The sequence below is a fragment of the Montipora foliosa genome, chromosome 3 (assembly GCF_036669935.1).
Source record: "Montipora foliosa isolate CH-2021 chromosome 3, ASM3666993v2, whole genome shotgun sequence".
NCBI lineage: Eukaryota > Metazoa > Cnidaria > Anthozoa > Scleractinia > Acroporidae > Montipora > Montipora foliosa.
Window position 1 is genome coordinate 2,616,018 of NC_090871.1, and position 10,412 is coordinate 2,626,429.

Sequence of the window (10,412 nt, forward strand, 5' to 3'; positions counted from 1 at the left end):
TTTTTTCCCGGAAATCCCAGGCAGGAGGGGGGTCTTTTGTCTTGGAAATCCAGACAGGAGGGGGGGTCTTGGGTTTCAGGAAATCCAGGTGAGAGGGGGGGTTAAAAAACGACCCCATCCGTCGGGGGGGTGTGGATTTTTTCTGGAATAACCCATTGTGAAAAGATAATTTACTATTATTATTATTATTATTATTATTATTATTATTATTACTATTATTATTATTATTATTAATACATTTTATGATGAAAACTAAACACAATGTTATTTTGTTTGAGCTAACTGAAGTGAAAGGAACCATGAGGTTTAAAAGTCCCTGGCACATTAGAGAAATCTACAATTTTAGTTAGAATGATGAAAGCATTACTAAAGTAAGGTAATCTAAAGTAGCTGGCTATATATGTTTTGCACTGAAAAAGTTTTGACTTATTTCTGACTACCAGAATCAAACCAAGTGTTAGCTTTCCGCCTTAGAACCCAAGCATTGTCTGTGGCTAAACTGACTGTAATCATGTAATATTATTGTTTAATACATTCATGAATAAGAGGCTCTATTAAATCAGCATCAAGAGTAATGGCTTTGGAAAGGTGAATTCCCAACCAGGAAGAGCTGATAATGATACAGGCCTTCTGATATTACGCGATGGTGCGATTTCGCACAATCTACCTCAAATCGCATCCGATCGCACAATTCACAAAAAATCGCAAAATTCACATAAGAACGCACAAAATTCATAAAATAAAACATAAATCAACAAGTTTCTTAGGAGTTCCTGCATAAATATGCCATTTTAAAGATGATTTACCTTGGAAAACGGCTAAAAAGCCTTCGTTACCTTCAATTTCGTAAATATTCTAAGTTCAAGGTGTTATTTTGCATGTGGGGGGCCTATGGTATGAGTCTCATTCTTAAAGAGTCGCCAATTGGTGTAACACAAACATGCCCTTTGTTCAGATTAGCAAATCTGTTCAGAAATATGATACTGCACACAAAAAGAAAGTGTAAGAAGCTAGTCGTAGCATACAGGAATATTAATAATTATTGATCATTCATTTGGCACGTTAGCTGTGTCCTTTCAACTTTTAACGTGGTGTACCAATAGTGCAGAAGACCTCATTTTTTTTACTTGTCCCAACTGATGTCGATCAAGATTCATAATTACTGTTCCCTTATGTTGAAAACGTCTTTAGGGCAGTAAAACGTGTTTTTAAATTCTGAAACCTTGAAAACAAGCTTAAAATTGCTCAGGAAAAAATCACATAATTTACAATATTAATCGCATAATTGGCCTTTCTAATTGCATAATCCGCCCTGCAAATTTCGCACAATTTGCATTTTTCATCGCACCCTATCAGAAGGCCTGATGATACAACTTGGCAAGCATTACTCTCTGGGGAGGAGTTTATTGTTTGATACAAATAAAACTAGATTTTACCAAATAACAGCACCGATGTCTGCTTGCAGCCTGAAAAGTATTAAAAAGAATGTTATGAGCTGTAACAGCCAGCAGACCAGTCAAGTATAAAACAACAACAACAAAACAAACAAACTAGATACTTCAATCACCATCATCTCACCATAATAGCAATGTAACATCTCCAGTCAAATGGCAGAGGACCTTCTCCTTTAAACATAAAATACTCTGTCCTCAAAAAATATTCAAGGTACTGAGGATGAAAGGCCATGAGGCTGTTAATGTTTGTCACACGACCACTGAGGAGGAATGATTCCACAAGCAAGCTAAGAACTTGTTCATCATCAGTATCCATTGGTATGATCTACAAAGCAATAGATCAAAGCAATATCAACTGACCATGCTTTTCCACAGTTCTAACTTGATTTTGTCAGCCAAAAAAGTGATTAAAAGTGTAAGAACTAGAAATACAATGCCCCCATTCACTAAATGCATGCAGTTTATGAATGTGGGCGATGGCTTTCACCCACTGAAATCTACTTCATACGAGCTTGTTACTACAAAACATGATAGTTTGAAAATATTTTAATCTAAGTAAATTCCACACAAAATTCCACAGAGCAATATAACAATAGGGATGCGCAATGCAATACTAAGGAATTACCTTAAGGACGTTTGCGCCAAAATCTTCCTATGGTGAGATTTTCTTCATTTCTCACCTAGAGTTAGGTCATAAAATACTTACTCCAAAAATGAAAAAAAAAATAGGGGTCACCGACTTTGTTTCGGAGAAAATGACAGTGGAAAATGCCTTAATTTCAAGAAATCAGTCATAATAGCAAGATGTAGCCTCATCTGCTCATCCATCAAAAATCATAAAAATTAACTGTTAGAGTGAAGGTTTCCATGCATAGGTTTTTAGGGGTGGGATTTTTAATAATTACATGCCGCTAGGGATGTCGTAAACAGTAGAGTTCATCCTCGACGAGCGTTTTTGTAAGCTCTATCCGTTGCAACCACTACCGGACTTCTATGGCACGAGGAAAGAAAATGTTAAAAAAAGATAACTTCTTACCGTGGGACTTTTTCATTTCATCATATTTTGTAGACAGTAAGTAAAGTAAGTGATTCATGATTTCAAAAATAGGGGTCACCGATGATCTATACGAGTAAAATCAATGTGATTTTGCAAAGCTCTTGGAAAATTTCGTTTGTCACGCTTTTGCGTGACCTGTCGGGCAAGGACTGGAACCCAAGAGAGGTCGATCGTTGAAGGGATGAAAGGTTTTTACCGAAAAAAAAAACCTTTCTTGAGCATAGCAACGAAGTTTTAAGAAGTATGAAAGTCAAGTAGACTAGTGCACAACTGATAAAACAACGCGAACATTGGTCGTGCAGTAGTCTACTTGACTTTCATAAATATTTTAAAATCAATTTTGACTGATCACTATCTTCTCTGATCTAACCTTGTGCAAGACTTATCGTCTACGGTTTTTGCAAAGGTTTTAAAACCTCAACTTCACTAATGCTTGAAGTAATGCATGACATATTAGGAACCTTTAGCATCAGGTTTTTCATGGAAACCGCAAACCGCAAAATATCACGTGACCAAGGTCTTGCCGTCGCGTTTGCAGTTTGCAGTTTGCAGTACACGTTTTAACCGCAGAGAAGGCCTCTAGCAGTAAGTAACTAACGGCAAGGTTTTTTGCCACTAAAAATTGTACAGCCTCACGTTTAAAAGCACGAAGTAGCTTTCTATATCCACCTCCAATGTGCAAGTTAGATTTTTGAACTCGAATGAATGAAGTATTTATATTTTTTGGGCGATCAAAGTGATACACTTCCACTTGACAAAAAAAAACAACATGGCGGCATCAAGCCGAACTCCTTGCTAAAGTTCGAAAGCCAGGAAACCTGAAACTGCAAACGGCTAACCGCAAACCGCAAACTGCGGTTTGTGGTTTCCCGCGAAAAATCTGATGCTAAAGGTCTCTATTACAGTCGCGTTACCTGTGCAGTAACGTTGCGCAGCACAAACACTTAGCGCGAACGTCCTTAAGAGACTAAAAGCCACAACCCCTGCAAGTTACTTACATGTTATTGAATGTGAGTAACATGCAGAGGCATGGTACTTTGCGTTTGGCAGTTATGTTAAAAAGTCCACAAAACACGGTGAGACGAAACTCCAAGCATCAGCTTGCTGATCATCATACTAGCCCCAAATTCTATCAGGGACCTAAATATTTTACAATTCCCTTAACACTGATATAATTAATTCTTCCTCAACAGCTTCCTTCAAGAAAGCCCTTGAGACATTCTTTTTTAACAACTATTGTGAATCTTTCAACACCTTAATTAAGTAACTATTAAGTGTTTGTAATCGTGTTCTCCATTACCAACTTGTAAATTCAAACTGTTTTTAATGCGTAAATTTTCGTTCATTACTTTATACTTCAACACGTTAAATAACTAAATGTGCATAATAATTGTATTCTCTGTCACGAACATGCATGTCAACAATACTTAGCTTGAGGTTTCACTTGGGGAGGCCTAATTTATATACGTGTAGTAGTTTCTTTTAGGCCTCCTCGCCACAAATGTAATCCAAGTATGTTTCTCTCTATCTTCTCTTTTTTGATTGTTTATATTTGTATCTTAATTTCTTTTTTCTGTGGCAAACAAAGCCATAAATAATTACATAAACAATAAAAAAGTTATCGTTTAAATTAAACACAAACATCCATGGCATGTTGCACGTGCTCAAAGTTTTTTTAAACTTTGAAGATCATCAATATTATTGAAAATAACCACCAACAACTAAAAGCCTAGACTGTGTAGTAGTATTTTACTCAAACACCATAACACGGTTGTTCTGAAAAAGAAGGCCATGTAAGTTACAAAAGATTTCTTGATAAAGAAAAGGACATCATCCTAAAATCAACGAGAAACCCAGAGTTATTCTGAATGTTATCAGACAGTTCGCAAGATAGGAATATCTCAATGTGATGTACGTATGAGAAGGGACCTCCACGAATCTGTTGACAATGTTTTCCAATGGAAAATGAAAAAATTGAACAAACATTAACTGAATACCCTGCCACTTATTTACATAAGAATAACAGCTATTGTATTCTGACTTGTTCTTCAAAGAATGCAGCCGAGCGATAACAAAGGGGGCAAGGAATTCAGCAGTTACTCCCACTTTCGAGAGCTTGGTAACATTTTCATTCTTGCTCTCCTCAAAGTATTTTTAAGCCATTGTGTTACTTGTGTAAATCTTCAGCATTGATCTTCTCAAAGATTTTGCGAAGTGGAGTCTGGAAGTTTGAGGCAGGTCCAGTCACTTTATATATTGGCTATGGCCAGCTAAAAAAATGATTTAAGGTGATTCCCTGGTTTTGCAATGTGCAACCCTACTGTGCATAATTTCTTGCATCACTGGCACGCGCAAGCACTTGCGCACATTGACGACATGGCAGATTTTGAATGGCGCCAAGCTTAATCCGCCACAGAATGGCTATTTTCTCCTGAAGGAGCAGAGTGTCCCCCATTTTTTATTTTATTGGACAGCCTTTTTGTTGTGCCCTGCAAAAGGGTCTCAATTACCATCCACAGCTAAACTTAGAAGGGAAAATAAAAACTTAGCCAATGTGAGAGGGACTGTAAGTTGGACATTCTTTGAGAAAATACTGTATCTAAGGAAATCTAATCTTTGTGGAATCTGTTACAACACCTCATATTGATAATATTGTAAAGACGCAAGAATAGTAAGCAGAAATATTTAAAAAACAACATCGTGTGCATGACTAAAAAACATGGCAATTGAAGCATTACCATAGGATTTAAGTCTCAAATTGAGCAGACTTTCCAAAGCCAATATGGTGGACATTGAAAACTTCCTTCCATATTAAATAATTATCATTGAAAGCACTGTGATGATTTTAAGGAATCCAACTGTGCCTACTCCTGATGGTACACTGGAGAAACGAATAACAAACAAAAACCCTGCAATGGTAATTTATTGTCATAAATCACAATCCTTGGCAGGCTTAAGGTAATTCCTTAGTATTGCATTGCACATCCCTACTGCGCATGATTTTCGCGTCATTAGCGCGCGCACATGAGCACGTGCACATCCAAAACGTAAGAGATTTCGCTCAAACTAAACCCGATAGCGAAATAAATGCTCCTTTTCTCTCAAACGAGCATGGTGACCCCCGATTTTTTTTTTCAGGTATTTGCTAGGAACAGTCTAATAAAGAACATATTTGAAGAAGAAAAAAAGTTTGATAGTAGAACATGGATTTTTTTTTGAAAACAATTCCGTACTGGGTGTATTTTACCCAAGGCGAGGACTTCAAGCTAACCACAGAAATGTCCCAAAAAGTGCACTATTCCCACAACCAGGGAATCAAAGTCGGCGTGAATGAAGCATTACTGCTTATGTAAATAAGAGAAGCTTTATTTTCAAAATAAAATTTTGTGTCTTTGAAGTAACCAAGACTTAATTCTGTATGAAGGTGATTCGAATTTTTAACGCGAAAACAGTAAGAATACCCCATTTTATGAGCCTGCTGACGCGTAAACAGGCACGGTGACCCCATTTCTTTATTGCATTTTTTTAATGTTCATATCATGAATGTTAATTATGCCAAGTTTCCAAAAGAGTTTGATAGTAGAACAATTTCAAGGGAATTACCTTAAGCAAGATACTTTTATTATTGCAAAATCACAGAAAAAATGCCTGGGAGAAGTATTAATGTGCAGGCTGGACAAAAGCATTCCACAGCTCACCTTCAGACTCTTATTGGACCAGTATGCAAATGAATGTGCAAGTGGTGTGATAAATTTTTAAAAGTCATGCCACAATGTGGCCACAGATAATAAAGGAAATCAGTGTGGTGTGATAATGCTAATTCAGATGTTCCCATATCCAAATTGACCATAACACAGGAATGTGCCATTTGCTTACAATGCACAGTGCCTGATCAAGTGCTGCAGAAAAAATATCTAGCCTGATGCAAATCTTTGATCCAACTTGCATAATTTTGAAGCAAAGGTCTTTCAGATTAGTACATACAAGTTAAGTCAAGTCAAATCAAGTAAATTTTAATTTAACTCACATTCATCCCATGATTGGATTGACTGATACAACATATATGAACAAAACACAAAGGATTGACATAATCATCAAAAGAAAAGGCATTTTTTTTAAGAAAACGCAAATGAAATTAAAGAAAGACTTTCAAGTTGAATGACATCACAAAATTTTTGCAAACTGAGAGCTGTGACGGTGATAATTCAATATGTGCACTTTGTTTCTGTGGATACTGACATACATCTTAGACAAACAAGAGCAAATCAGAAGAGTGCACAGTCTTGCAGACGAATCGAGACACGAATTCTGCTGATGTTAAATAAAATCAAACTAATGGGAAAACGTCCAAAACTAATGTTTACCTGACAAGACACTTAACAAGGACGACCAATTTTTGGAATTAAAAATAACAAAGGGGCAAGGGTTTATAAGTGAACATGACTAAAGCTGTACTAATTCTCATGACAAGACATTTCAATGCATTCAAGGGCTTCTTATTATGATAGTAAGACGGTGGCAATACATGAATTGTCTGCAAGTTCATTTACACCAAATTGGCAATATCAACTGAAACTTTTACTTTGCCCGAGTCCAATTAATTTGTGGCCACATTATTTTATTTTCAACCAAAGACAGATTTTGCACTGTGCATGGAGATGTCAAAAGGTCAAGATCGAGGTGACACTGGGTATGTTGAAAACGAACGAAGATATTGCATCATTTCCTCTCATCTCCATTACAAGTGATACATACAGCTTGCACATACACCAAAAAATCACTCATCATTATAGAATATGTTATATATTAATATGAGACCGGCACATTTATATATTTGCATCCAAACCATCTGCTAACTTTGGTGAAAACATCATTCGTTATCTAACAGCCCTACGTTCAATTCAACTTTTTTCACCCGCTGCTTTTTAATTGACTTTTGGGAATTAAAGAGAGTTACCGAGGTGTACATTTGTAACATTTAACTTTCAAGAAAGTAAACTCAAGGCTTTTTTATAGATTACATCGAGTGTCAGTGGTGTTTTTTTTTTTTTCGGAGGGTGATTCAAAACTTAAAAGCCTTAAGCATGTGAAACCTCGTGTGAAAAGAGAGACCACAATTGTAGCGATAAATTGGCCGTGTAATTAATCCACAACTCACACTCAATTTCTTTCTACCATAACATTGACTGATCTTTAATTCACAATTCCAAGATAAAACCTCTGCAATAAGTTTAATGGTTACCAAACGTATTCAAAGAGCGAAAAAAGCCAAAACATTGAATTGAAGAAGTATTTCAAACAACCTTGAAAGGGAATCGAATTGAGATTTACCGCCGGAACCCTTATTAATGAAGGCAAGCTTTACAATACCACTGAATAAAAGTAAAAGCCTGATTTTGTACAGTTGCATTTATGTATACAATAGCCAGATTGAATTTTGTTCAAACCGGCACAAACAGCTCCCTTGATATATAATTAAGCTTACAAACGTTCAACAAAGAAACAAATACCTCTTTTGATGATATGAAAGTTGAAGGTCCTTTGTAAACTGGTCGTGGAACCTTTATTCCCTGTTCCTAAAATAAGATAGACAGGGTTTCTGTTATCATCAGCCATTTCCCTTGTTATAAACAACCTTGCGATTCTACTCCCGCGCACATTTCATTACCTTGACGGCAATAAGCAACGCCGAACAACTTTCCCTGATATCAGAAAACGGGCTTCTCAAAGAAAGCCGCAAAATGCAAGGTAAAATATCGGAAATGAAGCTCTGAAAACCATTTTCCTTTGCCCTGTTTGTCCAAGATTTCAATGTTGATCCTAATGATTCAAGAAACCGATGCCGGGAGTTTTCGTCTCTTGTTTGCAGGCCACACAAATCTCTGAATGACTCTATCTCACTGGAAATGTCTTCTTCATCGTTCATTGTTCCAGAATAAACCTTGGCTCTGAAAAAGCCAAGAAAATACCTCCAAACTCTGACCACACATCTAACATTCGCTAAAAACGACCATCATTTTCCTTCAAGCCTTCAGTCACTTTTTCCGTCAAGGCCAGCCAATCAAGCCACGAGAATCAGTGTGACGTCTTGACACACCTCCAAACTGGCCATATATGGTAAAGATTTACATTATTTCTCAATCTCGGGAACCACTGAACTGCATATCTACACGACTTATAATCTTCTCCTTTCCAAGGTATTTAAGTGCAATCCAATGTTTCTTACGCACGCAAGTAGATTAATGGTTCATAACATTTTTAAAGTTAGAATTAAACGAAGTAGTTACCAACAGTGGTTTTATCTTTCGCATAAATATTGTATCACAACAACAAAAAAACTCTCTCGAACTGTTTAGATCACGGGCTCGATGATTCTTTTCATAGTGGAGTTTTCGTCTGTTCCTTTCAGCACGTGAAAATATCAAAATAAGTTCCTCAGCAATAAAAATTTCAAAGTGAATGGATTGTCCAGTTGTAGAGATACGGAGAAAATATATTTCAACTGACTTCTCGTTCATTATCAATTGTCAAAAGACTTCCTGATAGTTTTCTGACTGTAGATAGATCAAGAAATTTTAGGAGCCCTTTAGGTGAATGTGCTAGTGAATCGTAACGTCTTAATCTGTTTTCAAGACAGTTCATTCTTAACTATCAAGTCACTTGAACTGTCAGAAAAGGATGAATTTCCCAGTTGTTTAGGTAGTTCGGTAATTTGTTCTGTCATCACCAAGCTCCGAAGGAAACAGAACTAATGAGAGGCGATGCGGTGCTTCAACGTGTGTTTTGTCTTCACCTGGAGTTGCTGCAGATTTCAAAATAAAGTCGCGAGAATACTCCTCAGGGAAAACCCAATCTGCGTATACAAAAAAGCTATATTTCCAAGAATTAAGACAACCTGACGTTTCGAAGAAAGAGGACGTCAATGACGCGTTCAAATAGGGTGGCCCCCCCAGGGGCTGAATCTCATTTCCACCTTCAAACAAGCGTTGTAGAAGTAGGTATCAGACGACTTCTGGTCATGGCAAAATATGGCTTGCCTGCCAGTTCACAAGATAAAGCGCACAGAAAATAATGGGAAGTGGTTCATTATCAGGGTGAGTAAAACAAAACAAATGAAAAACTTTAAAAACTGCAGGCTTCTCTCGTGCCTTTACCGTGGATACACCACCGACATCCAAGGTAAATAGTCCTTGACACCAGGAAGTTCTTTCAATATGTAACTTCGTCATGCATTAGGTATAAATTGAACGTAAATTACCACATGCGACACTGTACATAGCTAAGACGATTGGTGCCCAGAGCACTTTTACTTGTGTATCTTAATTTGATTGCAATTCCTATGTCAGCAAGAGGTAAATTTCAAACTGTGTATTGTACGTGATATGTTCATCAAGTACCTTGTCACGGTTTTCTCAACATGGCAAGAGCTTGTCAAACTGAACAAAGCCGTCACGGAAATCCAAAGTGCTATGCCGGCAAAATGCTTGCACGTAGTAGCCAGAGAGTTAATCACAAGTCGAGTTTAAAAATATTTTATCCCTGTACTGGACGGGAAACGGCAAAAGCGCGAAAATCTCTTGGTGAAAAGGGTACAATCGGAGCAAATTTGCGTAAATCCTCGTTTGGCATTTACTTTTCATTTCTTATGTTTCCTGATTGACCTCCACCACTTTTTTTGCCAATCAGAGTCAGGTGCATCCTCGACTTTAGTCATGCAACTTTGAGCCTGTCGTTTGTGCCAGATGGTAATGCTTTTCGCGCAAATTAATTCCGCTTCATAAGCAGGAAAAGAGGGCCTCGAGGCACGATTCGTGTCTTCGAGACGGGAAAGGGATCCCGCGCCTTTGCCACTGAAGGGTGGAGCCAGTGACCGGGAGGCAATGCACACGTAGTCAATTCTA

At 37.4% G+C, this 10,412-nt stretch overlaps 1 protein-coding gene across 1 annotated transcript; it reads right to left on the reverse strand.

Annotated features, from left to right (window-relative positions):
- Positions 1-1,393: 1,393 nt before the first annotated feature.
- On the reverse strand, positions 1,394-8,555 carry LOC137996439 (sestrin-1-like). Its single transcript, XM_068841827.1, has 4 exons — positions 8,180-8,555; positions 8,022-8,087; positions 1,579-1,779; positions 1,394-1,466 (listed from the first exon to the last, which is right to left on the reverse strand). The coding sequence occupies exons 1-4, from the start codon at positions 8,435-8,437 to the stop codon at positions 1,404-1,406; spliced, it is 588 nt and encodes a 195-aa protein (XP_068697928.1). The 5' UTR covers positions 8,438-8,555; the 3' UTR covers positions 1,394-1,403.
- Positions 8,556-10,412: the final 1,857 nt, after the last annotated feature.

Excerpts from the sequence above, each read along its gene's own strand:
- LOC137996439 (XM_068841827.1), bottom strand. The coding sequence starts at position 8,437 with ATGAACGATGAAGAAGACATTTCCAGTGAGATAGAGTCATTCAGAGAT. Across the intron at positions 1,780-8,021 it reads CTTTCATATCATCAAAAGAG|ATCATACCAATGGATACTGA; the intron begins GTATTTGTTTCT and ends ATTGCTTTGTAG. Across the intron at positions 1,467-1,578 it reads GATGTTACATTGCTATTATG|GCTGCAAGCAGACATCGGTG; the intron begins GTGAGATGATGG and ends AATACTTTTCAG.